We start from the raw sequence: 22,438 nt of genomic DNA on the forward strand, positions 1-22,438 counted from the left end.
ATTATTTTGAACAAATTGATATAATATTTTATAAACTCATCCAAAAAAATCTTCAACATGTTTCCAATATCCATTAATTATTTTCAAGAAAAGCACACATAGCACTGTATGCTACCTCTCAAAACTTAAAATATTGTTAAGGTTATAAAAAATCTAGTCAGCCTTCATATTTGAGCTGAATTGAGAAGGTGGTTTAGGAAGGAAACTTGGCAGAAGTCAGTGACTGTGTATTGAATAAAGAGGAAGAACGACTCTAGCTCCCAGGTTTCTGGCCTGAGTATCTGAATGAATACTGGTATCTGAGTAAAAGGACTGCAGATGGATGAACAGGTTCTGTGTGTACATGCTTGTGTGTGTATGTGTGTGTCTGTGTGTGTGTATGATGACAATGAAAAGCCTTTGGGTCATCAGACTATAGGTATTCAATAGGCAGCTGGCATCAGATTTTGAGAAGGGGAAATGAGATGACAAATACAGTTGGGTAATATATCTTCTCCCATCTCCACATGTTCTAGGCTTTCTGAGCAAAGAGCACTGGTATCTGGGTTAAAGGATCATTGAACAGCAAATATACCTTGGAGCTGAGATGAGTGTACTATTCCAGGGAGACCCAGAAGCTTCCTTGGATTCCTTTGCTTATATTCCAACTTACCTTCTGAGGATAACAGACAGAGACCTGCCCCCCTCTCTGGATAGAAGAGCAAAGGTCTCTGTTTCTCTATCCTCATCCCCTCTCTCCCTTCTGACACCCAAGTCCCTCCATGACTCTCTTCCTGTCTCTATCAGATATGCTGACTCCCTTATCTAAGCTTTGATGTTTCTGATACTGAGTTTTGTCTCTTGTACTGTAACCCACAGATGCACAGGTAAACATCTGGCCCTCACCTCACGTCTCATGGGGATTTGGGGCATGAGGACGAGTGCTAAGATGCTCTTGAGTAATCCCTTGTGTGTTCTCTGATTCAGAGATCACATGCTTTCTGTCAGGATAAATAAATAAAATAGACCCTTGAATAACATGAGGGTTAATCCATGTATAATTTATAGTTGGCCCTCAATATCCATGGTTGCTCAGCATCTGTGGATTTGTCCAGCGACAGACTGTATAGTTCTGTAGTCAAAGTGAAAGTTTTGGCTGCTTAGTTGTATCTGACTCTTTCGACCGCAAGAACTGTAGCCCGCCAGGCTTCTCTGTCCGTGGAATTTTTCAGGCAAGAATACTGGAGTGGGTAGTCATTCCCTTCTCCAGGGGATCTTCCTGACCCAGGGATGAAACCTGGGTCTCCTGCATTGCAGGCAGATTTGTCTACTGTCTGAGCTACCAGGGAAGCTCAGCTCTATAGTATTTTCTATGGAAAACATAAAAAGGCTATTTCCTGTGTTGGCATGCCTTCCTTTCCCTCATATGGTAATCCTTGGTCTCTCCAATAACTATCCTGAACACAGAGTTAAACTGACTTGCTTAACAACAACAACAACAAAACCCAGGCTGTCCAAGAGTCAACTGTATAAACATAAAAACTGAACAATATTGATAAAATGAATATGTTGGTCAACTCGCAGGCAAAATCGGGGAGGATCTCAACCATGTCTGAAATGGAGACGAGGTTAGACAGGGAATGCCTGTTGCTGAGCCTGCACCTTCCCAGTCAGACTGGTGGAGTTTGCTTCAGAGTTTGCCTTCAGGACTGCGGTGCATGAGGACTTGCCTTGGGGGAAGATGAATCTACAGAAGCTGGTGAGGATACAGATAATGTCATTTGTAAGGCGAAAGTCAGTGCTTACCTTGACACCCTAAGGAAAACAGCTGTGTTGTCAGGTCTGCTAGTCCTCTAGACATGATGGTTACGGGTGGTGTGAATGAATTTCAGAGAGAGCGGAGGTGGGGAAGAGGGAAAGATTATTTATACAATTCCCCGGTGTTGTCTTCAAGTCCATGAATACCTTGTGATTAGAAGGTTTCAAGTTTTTGTTGTTGTTGTTGTTGTTGTTAAGCCAGTCAATTTAATTCTGTGGTCAGGATATTTATCTGAGAGACCAAGGATTACCATATGAGGGAAAGGAAGGCATGCAAACACAGAAAATAGCCTGTGACATTACTCTTCTGGAGAAAATGCAGGATATAAGTGTTCTGCCTGTGTTACATACAGAATGGCTACTCAGTGGAATAGAGTAGGTATTGTTTAATTGTAGGAGAGATGGGAAAACTGCTCAGTAATGTTTGTTAGCATGAAAGTGTGAAATTTTGCCTAAGGATGAACCTTTGTGGAAAGCAGACGTAAAGGGTGGAGATGAATATGTCCAAAGAGCAGATCTCATCAGACCTTGAAGAAGAACCAGAAGAGTAATGTATATATTTTAAAACCAAAGGAAGAATGAAGATCAAGAGAGAGGGAGGGAGCTGCCAACAAGTCAAATGCATCTAGAAACAGGAGTAAAAGGTCAACTGTGGATATGTGGGAGGTGATTGGTGATCTTATCAAGAGCAATCTCAGCATCTTGAAAGTGTGGAAATATAACTCTGGACAGAGAAGACTGTGTTCCAATGTCATCCTCTTTCACTACAAAATTGAAAACAACCTAGTATGACACTACGGTTTATTTCACATAAGACACTTCTTTATGGAGGAAAAGTTTAATAAAATGAAAACAGATACTATAACAAAAATGTTTAAAAGACAGGATGGATCTTGGATATGTTATCAATGCCTTAGAGGTCACTGCACTCAAGAAAGCCTCTTACATTCTTTCTTTCTTTTATTCACCTGGTAAAATTTCACTCTGAGCCTAGAGTCTTGGGTGGAATATTTAGGGCTACCCAACTAGCTGGATTGGGGCTTCCCAGATGGTATAGTAGGAAAGAATTCACCTGCCAATGCAGGAGATGCAAGAGATATGGGTTCAATCCCTGGGTCAGGAAGATTCCCTGGAAGAGGACATGGCAACCCACTCCAGTATTCCTTCCAGCAGAATCCCACGGACAGAGGAGCCTGGCAGGCTATGGCCCATGAGGTCTCAAACAGTCATACATGACTGAGCATGCATGCACACACTAGCTAGATGAGGTCAGGTGGCAGGAATATGCACCAACATGACTTTCTCTGCTGCTTCTGTTAACTCTACTGACCAAATGACCTTCCCCAATGCTTGAACTGGCTAGACTCTTGCTGATATGAGTCACAGACTCCATGTTCGTATGGCTACCAGCCCAAGGGCAAAAATCCACAACTCTGATATCAGCTCACTGAAAGGCTGAGTACTGAAATTCACACTGGGGCAACCAGCTCCATTTGTCTGCATGTTGGGATCCCAGACACAATGAATAGCTGTCATTTCCTATGGGGGTAAAATTGAAGAGAAGGGTGGGAGTATCTTCCCTACTGGTCTAAAAGAAATTCTTTTAGGTTTCGATGTGGGGTGTGTGAGAGAATATATATTCTCTCCCAGATGATTTGACCTTGCAAAGCTTCCTGATTTTTAATCCAAATCTCTGGAGAGCTTCCAATTCTCTGGGAAGTGGTAAAATTGCTCAGAATCGAGTTGTGAACAGTTTTAGCAATGCAGGGCAGCACATTGCCAAAGCAGGAAAACTTTCTATCCTAAATGAGAAAAGCAAAAAGCAAAAACTGGGGCAGAATATGTCATACTCCCTGGATATCTAGATAATAGCTCCTTGGTGCATTCTTGCAGAATGCTGTCAAAATTGGCTGGAGTCCAGGAAATCCTTTTTAAAGTCTCTACACATACTCTTGTTTCAGAGGCCCTGCACACAGAAAAAAAATGGTATATGCACCAAAGAAAATTCTGTAGCAGTTTCCACAGTTTAAAGTCAGAGATGAGTTCTTTTATAGCTTTCTACTATTTTGGTTTGTCTAGAAATAAGTGATCTTTATAGTTTCTGACCCTCTAAAAAGGAAACCATAGTCTCTGTAGTTGCTATGGAGATAGAAAAATCCCTAGGATCACTATAGAGTATATTATTTCCATTTCTCTCTCTCCCAGAATAGTTCCTTATCTTACCTGAAATATGATGGCAAAATGAGGAAGTACCCACTTACTAGTTAACCTCTTTCTTGATGTTGACATGCCCCTATGAAATGACCTCCCTGCTCCCAATTTCAATCCGATGAGATGTTTATTTGTTAGACACACTTCCTGGAAATGGAAATTTCAATGTCTGGAAGGCATGAGTCTATATAATTCAAGTCCTTAATATTTCAAAATAGCATCCTTGCCACTCTGGTTCCTAGAATCAAGTAAGTTAAATGAGATCCTTATTTATACACTTTTGATAGAGAACATTTTGATTGGGAAGTAATGTTCACAATTGAAAGTAAAAGCCTGAATATGTAAAATAAGGAAAAATAGAAGATAGTGAACTATACTGCTGTAATTCACATTTCTAGGTGAAAAGCATGTTGTTTAAATAAGAGCTCATTGGTAACACAACCAGCATAATATAGGCCTCAGTTTGAGATAAAATAATATTTAGAAATGTGGGTCTCAATTTAAGAAGAGAATCCATTTGGAATCTATAAGTGTCTTTAATGAACTAAAAAAGAGAAACTAGAGACTACAGACAATTGATTTAGGAAACCAAACAAGGGACCTATTTGCCAACTAATCAGGCTGAGATAAAGACCTCAAGTAACTCCTAATTTAATGAGGTTCTGTTCTCTATCATAATGTGCACATTTCTGATTTTTGGTTTTTCTTCCATTTAGTATAAAGTGACAACTACTTCCTTGCTGTCAGAATGTTTCATTACAAAGCACGCCTTTTCCCACATAAATGTTAAATCTATTTATACGAATGTCAAACAAGATAGTGAAGAAACTGGGCAGGGCTAGAGCAGGAGATACTGAGAGCTGATAAACTGAACATATTAGTAAGCATTTCTGATGACAATAAACTCAAACAAGAACTTAGTGAATTTTTAATGTGTCCTCTTACAGCAAGTTATTTGTTTCATATTTACTCTGAAAAGTGCCTGTATGATTTCTATTTCTAAAAGTGCCATTTGAAATTCCTATCGCTGTCATGACTTCCATGTAGTCATGAAAATAAATGGGAATTTCACACATAAACAACAGAGAATTCAGTTCAGCACTTGCACAAACTTTGGCACACAATCAAAAAATGAGAATGTCTCATACATGTAGTTATGCTTAGTCCTATTTTATACCAAGAAGTCAGCTCAAACACAGCTTCATGAGTTTAAAACTCTGAGGAAAGGTTTTAAATAATTGTTCGATCGTAGGATGTGTATACAAATATTAATGTGAAATTTTGCCTTCTATTTTAAGGTTTGTAATAAAATATTTATAAATTATTTATAAAACATTTACTTAAAGTTTTGTCAGTGTTCCTTTAGTAAGACTTTCCATAAGAAAAAAGAAAAGCTACTTAAAAATTGAAACCATAGAGTCTCAGATATATAACACAATAAGTAAAATAAAAGATAATATGAAATTGATTGTTGAGGGTATTTTCCCCAAAAAGTGACTTACATATTTCAATTATATTCTGGCTTGAAGTATATTGAACTTAATTTACAAATTATAAAATTGCTTTCTAGTGATTCTTCATCTTTTACGTCTCAGAATGACTTAATGTGAGCAGATGGCTATAAAACACCTGTGATTCACATTTTTTTTTTTTTACTCTATTTACTTCCTGGAGAAATTTTCTATTTGGTTCACTAATAGCTTCTTGATCGCATCTTTTTCCTGCCTCTGCAGCATTCAGCACTGTTAAATGTGGCCTTTACCACACAGCCCTGGCCTCTGTTGTCTTACCAAGTTCTGCTAGACCTCAGGTTTCTCTCCACTTCTCTGAGAGCTGCAGGTCTGTCTTCATTCATTAACTCAACAAATATCTGTTGAAAATCTTCCATGTGCCTGATATAGTCTATATACTAGGAATACAACAGTGAACCAGAAAGTCAAAGTCCTTTTTCTGTTAGCCCATAAGCACTTTGCTGTAGCTTTTAGCAGAGTCAATCATTCGACGGTTGAGTCCCTACATGTGCCAATGCCCCACTATTGGGACTATAAGCAGTGATTCTACGACACCATCTTGCCTATCCTGGTTTCCATCTCCACCAATAAGATCCATTTGTGTCCAAATGATATTTAGACCATGGGAGTGGCTGAGACTATCTACAGAGGTGGGGTTATAGGAAAGAGGGCTGGAAAGGCGATATCAGAAAAACCCATATTTTGTGAGCAAGTGTGGGAGAGTGATTCCTAAATTTTTATCTCTAACTGCAAATACCTCTTGAACTTAACTTATTCTATATATCCAAGAGATATTCAATATATTTCTTGATGTCCACATGGAAGTCTGATAAACATCTTAAACTTAACACATCAAAACCAAACTTATATTCAACTTTGTACCCTTCTTTGTTTGTCTTGCAATTTTCCACATGTTATAATTAATGGCAGGTCCACTGTCTCAGCTGTTCATGCCAAAATTCTTAGTGTTATCCTTGAATCTTCTATCAACCCACATGCAATTGGCCACCAAATCCTATGAACTGTATACCTTGAGAATGTATTCAGAATTAGAAGCTCTCAGCACTCTGAACCAAACCATTATGTCCAGCTTGGATATTTCAGAATACAGGTATAATAGGGTTGTTGTGGTGACAAGTTATCATAGCAAAAAATTTAGAATGTGTCCTGCCACATAATAAATAAGTGGTAGCTACTGCTGCTGCTGCTGCTAAGTCGCTTCAGTCGTGTCCGACGCTGTGCGACCCCACAGACAGCAGCCCACCAGGCTCCCCTGTCCCTGGGATTCTCCAGGCAAGAACACTGGAGTGGGTTGCCATTTCCTTCTCCAGTGCATGAAAATGAAAACTGAAAGTGAAGTCGCTCAGTCGTGTCCGACTCCTAGCGACCCCATGGACTGTAGCCCACCAGGCTCCTCTGCCCATAGGATTCTCCAGGCAAGAGTACTGGAGTGGGGTGCTGTGCTGCTGCTGCTGCTGCTGCTAAGTCGCTTCAGTTGTGTCCGACTCTGTGCAACCCCATAGATGGCAGCCCAACAGGCTCCCCCGTCCCTGGGATTCTCCAGGCAAGAACACTGGAGTGGGTTGCCATTTCCTTCTCCAACGCCTGAAAGTGAAAAGTGAAAGTGAAGTCTCTCAGTCGTGTCCGACTCCTAGTGACCCCATGGACTGTAGCCCACTAGGTCCTCCGCCCATGGGATTCTCCAGGCAAGAGTACTGGAGCGGGGTGCCATTGTCCAAATGTCACTTGTATTCAAAGCATGACTATTTCAAAGGCTTTCTCCTTAATAAAATTATTTCCGGTTTCTGCTGTCTACATTGATTTTTTGCTGTTGTTTAGCTGATAAGTTGTGTCTGACTCTTTTGTGACCCCACGGACTGCAGCCTGCCAGGCTCCTCTGTCCATGGGATTTCCTATGCAAGAATATTGGAGTGGGTTGCCATTTTGTTCTCCAGGGGATATTCCTGACCTAGGGATCAAATCCATGTCTCCTGCATTGGCAGGCAAGAGTTCTTTACCACTAAGCCATCTGGGAAGTCCACATTGCTTTCTACCTTTCACAACTTGAGTAACACTCATGCCTTATACTGGAGAAGGCAATGGCAACTCACTCCAGTACTTTTGCCTGGAGAATCCCATGGATGGAGGAGCCTGGTGGGCTGTAATCCATGGAGTCGCTAAGAGTTGGGCAGAACTAAGTGACTTCACTTTCACTTTTCACTTTCATGCATTGGAGAAGGAAATGGCAACCCACTCCAGTGTTCTTGCCTGGAGAATCCCAGGGACGGGGGAGCCTGGTGGGCTGCCGTCTATGGGGTCGCACAGAGTTGGACACAACAGAAGCGACTTAGCAGCAGCAGCAGCAGTAGCATGCCTTATACTAGGTATTTTGGCTGTATTATGTCTTTCCTACTTTTATTACTTTCTAACTTGTTTCTATAAGTCTGACCTGTGTATTCAATTAACATTACAAAGTACCAGAGCACAGGGACCATATTTTCCATTTCTCTTTTAAAGAGTTAAAGACAGTATTCAGGCCTCACTATATATGCGTTCATTTGAAGTGAAAAGCTTAGTTGAAGCTCTGAATCTTAACCTGTTTATGAAAATCAATTTGAATGGAGCCATTGATCCTTTAAGGTTTATTACATTGTTCTCGAACCATTGTGGACACACATTCAGGCCTGAACAGATATGAGTACTTTGGATTTCTCTCTGTTTATTCTGTTTTACTTTTATTGGTTATTTAGCTGTTAAGAATAAACAGTGGAGTAACAATCTCTACGTATTCCTGGCCAAGTTTCTCCATGGTTACCTCACAGTACCTGAGACATCTAACAATAGACAGAGTCCTTTTAGAATTATGCCGAGTTTCCCAGATGCCACAGAGCACCAACAAGAACAACAGCACCAAATGCAAAACCTGTACTCCACTGCTCCAACTGTTCCTCAAAGATGACAATTCTAGTCCATTAGTACCAACTAAACAGAAAGTGATTTTGTAAGTCCTTTTGTGATAGGTACATTTTGCATTAAGTTGCACACACTGTCAAAATCTTTTCAGAGAAAAATATCTTGAAAGAAAAATTGGCTCTTGCTCATGGTAAAAGAGAGTTGCATAGAAGCAAATGCTTTTCTCATCATTAAAAATTAGACATATGGCATTCTATGTTTCTAAAATTTTTAGCACCAGGACATGCTTTTAAGTCTTGTATAACTGAGCAAAGCAAGGGCAGAGAGCTTTTACAGAGAAACACTCTATGGCAATACAGTAAGCCAGGGAAATGTGAAAACTGATCACCGCTGAGGGATGGGATTGGGAAATATGGACAAGATGCTTTTCTTTCCTTTTTTCACTTGATACTCCTTTATCCTATTGAAATATGCAATCATGAACATCTTATTATTTTGATATAGAACAAAAAATCCAGTATGTGTGATCAAGCAAGTTCATACAATTATTCAAGATGGAATGTAATTAAATTTGTACAAATTAGCACAAATGCCAGTACACTATTTGAGAAAAATAGGAAACAGATTTGGCAATACTTTGCACATTTTATAAATGGTTAATGGTTTTGATATTGGGAGAACATGCTTTCTATCATAGTATTTTATATTGGGATAGAAAAGCAAAACCACTGTTCCATATAATTGTTCTGAATCTAAACGTACAAATTTAATAAAACCAACAAACAACAAAACAACACATGTTATGTGAGAGGGATCTTAACTCTTAACATCCTTTCATTATAAACCCTAGACATTTCCCTAAAGGTGAGAACATCCTTTAATGTTTTGCCTCAGGTTTGGAAAATTCAATTTGGGAATTGGTAATAATTGGTATCCATTAATTAATTATGTGTGATTTACAACACAAAGTCCTTGATTTTTTCCTTGACTGTTTAACTATATGCACTAGAGTTCAGAAATAAGCAGATGTGGGTAAAAGTCACTGTAGTAGATTGAACTATATGCAATTGCCAAGGTTTGAATACTTTTATCCACATAATGCCAATTTATAAGGTTTAGTTTAATGTTATCAAAGTATCAACATGCTCATGATTACTATTTTAAGCAAGAAAATGGATACAGATCAGCTTTTTTAAATGGCAAAAGAAAAAAAGTTAAAAATTCAGAATTTCAAGGAAGAAAGAAAAACACTATTCATTAAACTATCCTCCATTTAGAGCTTCAGTGCTTTTGAATAGTTTAAGTAATAATTCTGAACTCAGAACAAAGGATTCTAAATTACTGAAATAGGATTAGGAAAAAAATGAATTTAGCGTATTTCATTGAAAATAAAACTCCATATATAACAACAACAAAAAACAATCTAAAAAATAGCATCTTATTCTTGGTAAAAGCCATGTAGCATGTAAACTTGGAACAACTTAGAGTCTGCATCTTCAATATTAAATATTAAAATAAATATTTATTTGGACCTAAAATTAATAGGAGAATGAAAAGTTTTACCTGTGAATAAGTAACACGTAGCTTTGGAAATACAGTAAATATGATTGAAAGTAAATAAGATTCTTAACCAAAGTTTCTGTCAAAGCAAATATTTTTAGCTATGTGCATTCTCTTCGTGTAAACTGTTTTTTTTTTTTTTAAACCGTTAGGCTATTTGCCAAATCTGGGAATAACTTTATGCATATTTTATGTTACCATTAACATTTTATTTAAAGCTTGTTTTTTTTTTACTTATAAATAATTTTATGTCTCATCACATCATTAAAGGCAATTTTTAAGGAGTATTTACTTGGAAATTTAATTTACAATAATTTTTCAGATTTTAGTTATATGATGAAGTAATGAGTTTTATAAAACTTAAAATTTATATAATTATTTACAAGAATCAGGGTCTTTTCCAGTGAGTCGGCTCTTTGCATCAGGTGGCCAAAATACTGGCACTTCAGCTTCAGTATCAGTACTTCCAACGAATATTCAGGGTTGATTTCCTTTAGTATTGACTAGTTTGATCTCATAATGTAAAGGAGGTAAATTTTGTTCCTTTTTTTGAAAAAATTCTTGTCACTAAGAGGTTGATTAATACTCTGTCCTCTTCAGTCACAGACTTTATATCTGGATTTAACAGACTATCATCCATTCATTGAACAGATAGATATCCATCAAGCGCCTATTAAGTGTTAGGTACTGTCCCGCCTGATGGCTTGGTGGTAAGGAATCTGCCTGCCAATGCAGGAGATGCAGGTTCGATCTCTGGGTTGGGAAGACCCCCTGGAGAAGGAAATGGCAATCCACTCCAGTATTCTTGCCTGAGAAATCCCATGGACACAGGAGCCTGGAAGGCTACAGTTCAGGGGATTGTAAAGAATCGGACATGACAGTGACTAAACAATGACTGTACTAGGAGTTGCAGATACAGTGGTGAACAAGAAAAACAAGATTTTTTTTTTCCTAGTGGTTATGATTATGATGGATATCGGTTACCACAGGGAACAGGTCAAAAGGAGCAGATGGCTCATTTGCACAGCATGCCAAATGGTAAAAATTGTATCTTTTGCAGCTGTTGATTCAGCATCACTGTCTTAATAAACATAACACTGCAGTTAAACGTATATACATACACAAATGCAAGTATATGTGTTTTTAGAGTTATAAAACCATGCATGATTGTTTTCACATTTTAAGAAGGCAGAAATAATAGCTTTAGGCAGTTTTAGATAACAAAAATGCCTTGAGACCCTTTGTAACTTGCCTAACAGAAGAGCACACAACTTTCATTTCTAAGGAAAAAGGATTAGAGAAACCCATTAGTAGCTATTGTGACAGCAGTCATTGGGGAGTATATCTATCTTAAAATTGAGAAAGAAAAATTGGAGCACCAAAGACTCAAACTCCAGTTCATTTTCACTCTCTGGAATTTGTCTTTATCCGACAGATGAAGGCAACATCCTATATAAATCTAATCCTTATCCATTTCATGTCCCATCTAGCTACCAGGCACTACATTAATGGCATACCAAATTGGGAAGGGTATTCAATCAAAAGGGATTAAAGTGCTTATTAATTAAATTTTTCTGAGCTTTAAAAGAAAATTTTTCAAAGTTTTATTTACAGGCTCTACAGTAAGTTGCCCTTTCAATTATTTTCCCTGCATTGTTTATGCTCCACATGTGAAAAACTGTTCCTAAATACAAGGACAGATTTTGGTTGAAACATTTTCCACAGGAAGATAGTGTCCTTCCATAAGTAATAAATCAGTAATCATATATCATGGATCAAAAAAAAAGACATAATAGTTGGTCAAAGAACAGCTTCAATAGTTGAAGAATAAAAGAAAAGCCTCCATACAACTTAATTGCAACTTCAAAACTTCTACCAACCTCATGAATTGTAAGCTCTAATGTAGAAGCTTCTGACTTCCAGAATTTATCAAATGGGGATTATCAAAATAGTCTTTCTAGGAGAATGGGAAGAGGCAGACTGAGTCTTTAAGGTACATTTTAGCAGCTGCTGCTGCTGCTAAGTCACTTCAGCTTCAGTCGTGTTCGACTCTATGCAACCACATAGATGGCAGCCCACCAGGCTCCCCCGTCCCTGGGATTCTCCAGGCAAGAACACTGGAGTGGGTTGCCATTTCCTTCTCAGAGATGGTGGTAAATTGCTGCATGGGAGTAAAAGTAGGACAGCTGCTGGGCCTGATAAAATAATGGCTGGGAGAAAAGAATGAATAATTTCCTATGAAAGAGAAACATGTAAAAAATACAAAGGGAAACTACCAAAGTATACATTAACATGAACTCTAATGCAGTAAATATCTATAGTATCTTCACTATAAGAAAAGTGAAAACTGAGGTACTGTATTAATGACTTAAGTATGAATCCAATTATAGCAAAGAGATTAATATTTGTAAAGTAGTTGACAAATATCAATAGCAAATCAATCAAGCGAAAAATAAACAGCAAATTAAATCAATCCCAAATCATAAAGGCAGCTGAAAAAAGGAAATATATAGCTGAATAAAGGTGCTAGTTGAAAAATTTGAACATTCTTAAACACCATACACAATAATAAACTTAAAATGGATTAAAGACCTAGATGTTAAGACTGGATACTATAAAGCTCTTAGAGGAAAACAGAGGTGGAACACTCTGACATACACCACAACAATATCTTTTTGGATCCACCTCCTAGCATAATAAAAATGAAAACAAAAATAAACAAATGGGACCTAATTAAACTTAAAATCTTTTGCACAGCAAAAGAAAACATAAGCAAAATGAAACGGCTATTGACAGAATAGGGGAAAATGTGTGCAAAGTGACCAATGAGGAATTAACCTCCAAAATATATAAACAGCTCATGTAGCTCAATAAAAACAACAAAAACAAATTTTAACAAAAGGCAGAAAATCTAAACAGACATTTCTCTAAACCGCATGAAAAGATGTTCAGCATCACTAAATACTAGAGAAATGCAAATCAAAACTACAATGAGGAATCATCTCACACTGGTCAGAACAGCCATCATCAAAAAGTCTGTGAACAATAAATGCTGGAGAGGATATGGAGAAAAGGGAACCCTCCACACTGATGGTGGGGATGTAAATTGGTATAGCCACTATGGAGAACAGTATGGAAGTTCCTTAAAACACTAAAAATAAAGCTATCATAAGATCCAACAATCCTACTCCTGGGCATATAACAAGAGAAAACCATAATCCAAAAAGATACATGCACCCCAATATTTACTGCAGCACTATTTACAACAACAAGACATAGAAGCAATCTAAATGACCATCAAGAGAGGAATGGATAAAGAAGATGTGGTATATACTGATAGATATAATGGAATATTACTCAGCCATAAAAAGAATGACATAATGCCATCTGCAGCAACATGTATGGACCTAGAGATTATATAATAAGTGAAATAAATTAGACAGAGAAAGACAAATATCATATTGAGAGAGTCACTTCCTAGGCAGCTTGATAAAAAGTCCAGGGTCACTGAGGAGGAGAAAAGGGTCTGGGGCTCTCAAGGAGATAAGGGTCGAGAATTGTCAAGGAGCAGGAAAGGAAAAACATTTTTCCCTACATTCCTTAGTAAGGATTATATAACAATAATGCATCCTGCTTGAGGACATGTTTCTCCTTCCTGAAAACCTTCTGACTAATCCTGTTATCTTAAAGTGCATATTTTGGGAGTGGGTCTAGTAAGATCTTTACAACCTTGAGACATTATTTTGATTTACTGTAATAACTAATTTAAAAAGTATATAATTCCCTTGCTAAGACTAGTGAGGGGGCCACTCTCCATCCCCCTTCTGATGTCTACGTCAGAAGCTTTCTCTGTTCCTTTTGATACTTCAATAAAACTCTGCTACACAAAAGCTCTTGAGTGATCAACCCTGGTCCCTGGCCCCAAAGCTAAATCTTCTTCTTTGGAGATCACGAATCTGACATCATTCACTGTAAGCTATCAATATGATATCACTTAAATGTGGAATTTAAAAAATATGACACAAATGAACTCATTTACAAAATAGAAACAGACTCAACAGACTTTGAAAATAAACCTATGGTTATCAAAGAGGAAAGGTGGCTGCTGCTGCTGCTAAGTCGCTTCAGTCATGTCCGACTCTGTGCGACCCCATAGACGGCAGCCCACCAGGCTACCCTGTCCCTGGGGTTCTCCAGGCAAGAACACTGGAGTGGGTTGCCATTTCCTTCTCCAATACATGAAAGTGAAAAGTGTAAGTGAAGTCGCTCAGTTGTGTCCAACTCTTAGCGACCTCATGGACCACAACCCACCAGGCTTCTCCGTCCATGGGATTTTCCCAGCAAGAGTACTGGAGTGGGGTGCCACTGCCTTCTCCGAGGAAAGGTGGGGGGAGGAATAAATCAGGAGTTTTGGATTAACATATACATACTACTATATATAAAATAGATAATCAACAAGGACCTACTTTAAAGCACAGGGAAGTCTATTCAAAATTTTGTAATAACATATACGAGAAAAGAATCTAAATACAGCTGAATCACTCTGCTGTATAGCTGAAACAGAACATTGTAAATAAACTCTACTCCAACATAAAATAAAAATTAAATTAAAACTGAAAAAGAAAATCTTGATTTTTCTGAGAAATCACAAAATGATTACATTATTCCAAATGTTATAGACCAAAAGATCAGCTCTTATAATATGGTAATACATTAATAGGAGTCATATTTTTCCATACACCAAACTATTTCATTAGATAATTTAAGTAGAATTCAAAAAAGCATTTTTAATCAATTTTCACTTTGACATTTTATATGCTCCATGATTATTTAATTTAAAATAATTAAAATAATATTTTGCTGGAGTAGTAGTAGAAGTGGTGAAAAATCTAACCCTGTATCTAGCGTGGCCCTATATTACAATATACACAAAAACATTATTTTATTTTCCTTCAGATATTTTGTTCTGATTTGTATATGCCATGCCTCCATTGATTATCTAATTCTCCTAATACCAAAATAGAAAACCGGTCAGTTTGCTCATGGCATTAGCTTTGTCTTCATTCAAGTGACTGCCATTATTAAATTTGTGGTTAAGTGTGATGAAACAGATTTCAAAGGAGAAGGATTTTGACCAGAGTAATAAGATCTCTGTTACCAGCACTGATGCGCCTACTTCACAGCAAGACTGGTGTAGAGAAGGCCACATTTTCGATGAGAAGGAATCTGACATTCCTAAGGGATCTCTCACTGAGTTCACAGGGACTCCTAAATTCTCCTGAGTCCGAACTCTGCTAAGAATGGGCTTTTATACAACCATGCTCAAGTTTTTGGTGAACACAGAAATAAACCTCTAAATTCCCTTTGAAAACATTCTCAAATCTGAAAAATCTCTCCTTACCAACCAAGCAAAAGCCACTGGCATCCATTTTCCAACTGTCCTCCTTGTTTTTACCCTTGGTCTCCTACAGTTCTACTCTCAACAGGGCAGCCATCGTGATCTTTTTAAAGCATAAATCAGATCGTGTCACACTCGTCTTCTCCAAAACCTACAATGGTGGCTATCTTACTCAGCAAGAACAGTAGTCTTCACAATGGTCCATCAGACCCTCCACAACCTGGATTCCCCACGACCTCTTTGACCTCATGGCCCGCTACCCTCCCCTGGATCATTTCGATTCAGGCACTCCGGCTTCCCTGCTGTTCACTGATCAAGCTAGGCACACACCCAACACGTGGGCCTTTACACTGACCTACCTACCATGCCTGGACAGCAAGTCTGGCTGCAAGGCTGACTCTCTTCCTTCTCCAAATCTTTGCTCAAAAGCCCTTTCTGCCCTATTTAAAATCACAATCCCATCTCTTGCCATTCTACCATCTCCTTCCCCTTCAATAGTTTTATACTCCCTTATTAAACTTCATTTTTTATAGCTTATATCATCTTTAACATACAGCATTTGCTTATTTATTATCTGCTTGTTTGGCTATGTTCTGTCTCTGCCATAACAAAAGCTGTAGTCAGGAGGAGTCCATCAGTTTCATTGACTGCTTTTTAAGCACTTAGAGCAATGCCTGTTATATGAGAAGAGCTTAACAAACACGTTTGAATGAATGAATCCCTCACTCCTTACCTTACTGGCTCGTCCCAATAACTCCTTTAAGGTCTCGAGGGTCCTGCCTAAAAGCTGAACCAGCCAAAGAAGACTGAATGACTTTGCTGCAGTTTTGGATTTTTCAGCTTATGTCAAGCTCTCCCCAGTGCTGCTGAGGTTGAATAAGAGCTGCCTTTACTTCTTGATCTTATCTAAACTTGACATTGGGCCCAACTGTCCTGTCAATATCTGTGAGCTTCCTCCATGTGTCTACACTTCTTGTCACTCCTTTGTATACCAAAGACATGAAACATTGTATTCACCTCAACCAGAGCATCTGTGCTATCATTAGTTTAGATGAAACAACTGAAATGATGCATGTCTGACTTCTTTCTTTTCCTCCATTTCTTTTCCTTTTTCTACCTTCCTTTTCTCTTCTCTCCTCTTCCTTCCCTCCTTCCTCCCTTTCTCCCTCTTTCCTTCCCTCCCTCTCTTCCTTCCTCCCTTTTTCTCTTACTGAAGTATGGTTGATGTACAATACTATAATAGTTTAAGATGTATAATATAGTGATTCTATATTTTTACAGATTATATTCTATTTAAAATTACTATAAAATATTTGCTGTACTCTATAATATATCCTTGTAGCTATTTATTTTATTTTATTTCATTATTTTTATTTTTTTATTTTTTTTCATTTTTTAAATTTTAATATCTTTAATTCTTACATGCGTTCCCAAATATGAACCCCCCTCCCACCTCCCTCCCCATAACATCTCTCTGGGTCATCCCCATGCACCAGCGCCAAGCATGCTGCATCCTGCGTCAGACATAGACTGGCGATTCAATTCTTACATGATAGTATACTTGTTAGAATGTCATTCTCCCAAATCATCCCACCCTCTCCCTCTCCCTCTGAGTCCAAAAGTCCGTTATACACTTCCGTGTCTCTTTCCCTGTCTTGCATACAGGGTCGTCATTGCCATCTTCCTAAATTCCATATATATGTGTTAGTATACTGTATTGGTGTTTTTCTTTCTGGCTTATTTGCACCCTTTAATCCCCTACTGCTACCTTGTCCTGCCCCCTTTTCCTCTCCCCACTAGTCACCACTAGTTTTTTCTCTATATCTCCAACTGTGCTTCTGTTTTGTTACATTCATTTTTTTTTATTTTTTAGATTTCACATATAAGCAACAACATACAATATTTGTCTTTTCCTGCGTGACTTATTTCTCTAAGCATAAGGCCAATAGGCGCATGAATGACAGATGCTTCTTTTTATAGCATCTTTTAAAACTGGCACAGATTCAATAAGAATTTGAATCCAGGACATTTTTTCTATGAACTGTCCATGCCAGATCTCAGTATTCTACCATGTTTTACCCAGATTCATCCTTGCTATACTCCATGTAATACCCTAGAAACCACTTCATGCAAGGTGGTTGCTTGGGTTTAAATCCTTGCTTGGCCGATACTAGTTGTGTCAACTTTGCCAAGTTACTTTATTTCATATTGCTTAAGCATCTTCATCTATAAGATGTGGATAATAACTTTAGATACTTCATAGATTCATGGGGAGTATTAGTTAATACATGTTAGTTATCAAGTACCTAAGCACTGAATACAAATGACCCTCATTACTGAAGAGGAGAAATTGTAGCTGTCATCCTTATTCTAACTCACACTCTTATTTTTGTCCTAATAATACACCTTTATTCATGCCAGGTCCCAAATGAGTAACTATGGCCTAATTAAGCATATAATTGATAATAATAGCGCTAACATAAGAATATTGTTTTTGTACATGTTTCTCATTCATCACTAGGTATACCTTAGCTGGGCTTCCCAGGTAGCACTAGTGGTAAAGAAGCTGCTTGCCAATGAAGGAGATGTGGGTTTGATCCCTGGGTTAGGAAGATACCCTGGAGGAGAGCATGGCAACCCACTCCAGTATTCTTGCCTGGAGAAACCCATGGACAGAAGAGACTGGTGGGCTACAGTCCATGGGGTTGAAAAGAGTCGTACATGACTGAAGTGACTTAGCACTACACATGCCTTAGCCAATGTGCATGCGAGCTCAGTTGCTTAGTTGTGTCTGATTCTTTGTGACCCCATTGCCAGGGTCCTCTATTCATAGAATTTTCCAGGCAAGAATACTGGAATGGGTTGACATTCCCTTTCCAGGGGAACTTCCTGACCCAGGAATCAAACCCATGTCTCCTGCTTGGCAGGTGGATTCTTCCCAGGTGAGCCACCAGGGAAGCCGTTTAGCTAGTGTAGCAATATTAAATGAAGATTTCCTTATGTAAATAGGTGTTTGTTTATCTGGTTAGTTCTTGTCAAAATGATTAGGTAGCCTTCTAATTCAATACACTTGTGGAAATCATATGTGCTGTATTATTTATACTTAGTTCAGAAAGTACTCATTTTAACGTATTGTACATTATTTGTGTTGTATTGCACTTAAAAAATACGTATGTTAAATCACAGCACTACCTACTACAGTTCTGTAATTTGATTCATGCAAATCTGTCAGGAATAAAATCAACCACAATTTAATTTCAAACCTTCTCAACCAGCAGCTGTACAATTTATGCACTGCTTTTCTATTTTTACTACTAGATAATGACAATGATGAATGCCTTTAAGAGGAAATACATATTCATTGAAAAGACTGAGATCAAAACTATCCCCCTTCAAAAAGCCCATAAAGGTGAGAAGACCATTTGCTTGCTGCAGGAGACATAGTGAGAGTGAGATGGAATTATACCTCAAACTCCATCTAATGAGGATTCAACAATCTAGTTAGATTAAATCTACAATAATCCAGTTTTAGAAATCACAGTAATCAATACCATCACAATCGGTATCAGCAATAATACTATTACATATATCTGCAAGAAAAAATAATTAGCTATGAGTGCAGCCGGGGGCCCATCCTTCTGAGTGTGCCAGGTTAAGAGGTATGAGGACAAAGACATTCAATTGTGAACAGTTGTGAACTTAATAAGTTTAGGGTCACTGCTCTCCTGACCTGTCTGTCCATGAACATAGAAAGGAATGGATATTAGTTCATTAGCAGTGATTTACACGTTGAAGGACAATGATGAACTTACAAACTCTGCTGTCATGAGAAATCAGTTCATGTGAATTATGACAGGAAGGCTGGCAAATCTCTTTCATCAATTGACTTGAGTTTCTTTCCTTCACTGTACCCATGAGTGATTTGACTTCTCCTTCAAAGAGAACAAGTAACAGCACCATACCAAATGGATGGAGGAGCTCCAGAGATTCATGCATCTCTTATTTTATTTTAAAGTATAATTTTTTAGCTTATTTGATATAATGCATGAAACTAAACTCAAGTCACTCAAGATATTGCTACTCTGATTTCGAAAACAAACAAATGGCTTCACCTATTTGTATAGTTAAGCAAATATGTGATACGGAATGAGATACCAAAAAATCATTTAGAGTAGAAAATCCTTTACCTGATAGGTGCTGTTGAGAGCAAACTTACTGTCTGTTTGTCATCTTATGCTATCTGTACTGGAAAATACTAAGTTCTGGTTACACTAGAATGTTTCATTTTGAGTGTGAAATGTATGATCACAAAAATTATCTCTTTTTTACACATAGTAGAGACACAAACTATTATGTGTATTTTCTTGATGCTACATTCATCTTCAGACACTTTCCTCTAAAATTTAAAGTTCATTTCTTTATCCTGATTTTAGTTTGGAATTCAGAAACTTATAGTTGGTGCTATGAAAAAAAAGCTAGATTTGGCTGGAGGCTTTTGCCTGGTGATTTTAAATAAAGCATTTTACTGCTTTATATTCGATTACATTCCAAAAGTTGTGGTATGATACTGACACTAATCTGAAATGGAATCTATAAATTATAAGTGGAAAATAGAAAACTAAAACTATATATGTGAAGTCACTCAGTCGTGTCCGACTCTTTGCGACCCCATGGACTGTATAGCCCACAAAGCTTCTCCATCCATGGGACTCTCCAGGCAAGAATATGGAGTGGATTGCCATTTCCTTCTCCAGGGGATCTTCCCAACCCAGGGATCGAACCCGGGTTTCCCACATTGGAGGCAGACGCTTTAACCTCTGAGCCACCAGGGAAGCCCAATACAACAGGTATAATTTAAAGTGAGAATGGCATTCTAACATGTATACTATCATGTAAGAATTGAATCGCCAGTCTATGTCTGACACAGGATACAGCATGCTTGGGGCTGGTGCACAGGGATGACCCACAGAGATGTTATGGGGAGGGAGGTGGGAGGGGGGTTCATGTTTGGGAACGCATGGAAGAATTAAAGATTTTAAAATTAAAAAAATAAAAAAAAACTAAAAAAAAATTAATAAATAAAGTGAAAGCGAAGTCGCTCAGTCGTGTCCAACTCTTTGTGACCCAATGGACTGTAGCCTTTCAGGCTCCTCTGTCCATAGGATTTTCCAGGCAACAGTACTGGAGTGGATTGCCATTTCCTTCTCTAGGGGATCTTCCCAAACCAGAGATTGAACCCGGGTCTCTGGCATTGTAGACAGACGCTTTACCATCTGAGCCACCAGGGAAGTCCCTAAAGTGAAAAAAGTGAAAGTCGCTCAGTCATGTCCCACTCTTTGCAACCCAATGGACTATAGAGTCCATGGAATTCTCTAGGCCTTCGAATACTGGAGTGGGTAGCCTTTCCCTTTTCCAGGGAATCTTCCCAACTCAGGGATCGAGCCCAAGTCTCCCACATTGCAGGCAGATTCTTTACCAGCTGAATCACAACAGAAGCCCAAGAATACTGGAGTGGGTAGCCTATCCCTTCTCCAGCGGATCTTCCCTACCGAGGAATCGAACCAGGGTCTCCTGCATTGCAGGCAGATTCTTTGCCAACTGAGCTATCAGGGAACCCCTATAATTTAAAACCTCATCTAATTTCCCCTTTCACGGAAAAAAGAAAGACAAGCAATGTATCAGTTGGAAATTAACTGTTTCTCTAGCAAGGTTTGTGTTTTAGTGAGTCCTTTCTGCCCTAAACAATAGTTTTGGATTGGGGAAAAACAACGTTCAGGTTTTCCTGTATGCTGCAACAGAAAATCACGAAGCAACTTTTTGGCCAACTCAATATAAGGCATTATTATTTTGTGAGTTTCTTCGTTTTGGGAAGAAATAACACATTTATTTTAATTTACACTTCTCTTTCTTCACCAGATTTCTAAAGCTAACTCTCTCACAAAGTGTTTTAAGATTTCCATATGGTAACTCAATATGCCTTCAGTATACATATTTAAGTCAAATATTCTGGTCCAGTAATGATCAATGTAATGATCTTATAAAAATCTGAATGGAAGTGCTTTGGTTTTACCTTCAGAGATTCCTCTTGTTTGAAGAGATCTTGAAAATCTTTAGCACAGAGGTCGGGAGCATTGAGAAGTTGTTCCACTTCTGAAAGGGCTTGTAGGACGTGAGTAATCTCAGTCAGGTAAGTAGAAGGCACATAAGAAATTTCCAAAGGCATATCTTCAGTCATCACCGTCACTGATTCTTCACGGACAGTGTGCTGGTATAGATATACAAAAGAACAATTCTTTTAGCTTCCTAATATTGAAAAGACCTTTACTGAATTCATACATAAATTCCAGTTTATAGCTGACAGAGGGCTGAAAAGTGGATAAAAACAATGCAATATGGTAAGTCTAGTAACAAGGTTATCTGTTATCATACCCTCTCTTTCAAGAAGCATTAGAGCATTTTATAATAAGAGATATGCACACATCAGCATCATGGATAAGAGAATGAAAGACCAACAGTCATAAGGTCACAAGAGGGATAGTTTTACCCCAAGAAACAAATAATCTTTAAGACTTTTTTTTTTTAATGTAATTCTAATTTGACTGGAAAACTAAGTATGGGGTGGGATGCAGTGGGGATTTGGGGGCAGGTTCTACATCTGTGGTATTCATACCCAAGGGGCTTTTTCTAAACTTTTTTCCCCTAATCTTGATTGAGGTACAAGAGGGACAAGGTGGTTTTGGTTGGTAGCTGGCTTTCTATTAAGCAACTTTCTCCTCTAAATTCCCAGCATCAGCCCTTCTCTTTGATGCTAGTTTCTTGCTAAGTTAAACTGCAAAGTAGGGCCCTAGATAAGTAGGATTGAGAATGAAATTCACATTTTAATAAGAATTCCCCAAAACCCAAAGATCCAAGAGAAAACCTGCCTCTCTTCCTGCAACTGTGCTTCACTGCCTGCCATTCACATGCTAGGAGAGGGACATTTGGGCCTCAGAGACTGTTTGGACTTGGTCAGAAATGCCTCTTTCCCTATTCTTTATAAGAGCAAGAA

General features: G+C 38.2%; 1 protein-coding gene across 7 annotated transcripts in view; it reads right to left on the reverse strand.

Moving 5' to 3' along the window:
• The window catches only part of DMD (dystrophin), a 2,687,035-nt gene that overhangs the window by 1,280,652 nt on the left and 1,383,945 nt on the right, over positions 1 to 22,438 (reverse strand). For all 7 annotated transcript variants that reach the window (XM_070291485.1, XM_070291489.1, XM_070291490.1 and 4 more), the window contains exon 42: positions 21,461 to 21,655. In XM_070291485.1, the coding sequence (XP_070147586.1) occupies positions 21,461 to 21,655 (195 nt within the window). The remainder of the gene's footprint in view (positions 1 to 21,460; positions 21,656 to 22,438) is intronic.

This window comes from Ovis canadensis, chromosome X (assembly GCF_042477335.2).
Source record: "Ovis canadensis isolate MfBH-ARS-UI-01 breed Bighorn chromosome X, ARS-UI_OviCan_v2, whole genome shotgun sequence".
Classification (NCBI taxonomy): Eukaryota; Metazoa; Chordata; class Mammalia; order Artiodactyla; family Bovidae; genus Ovis; species Ovis canadensis.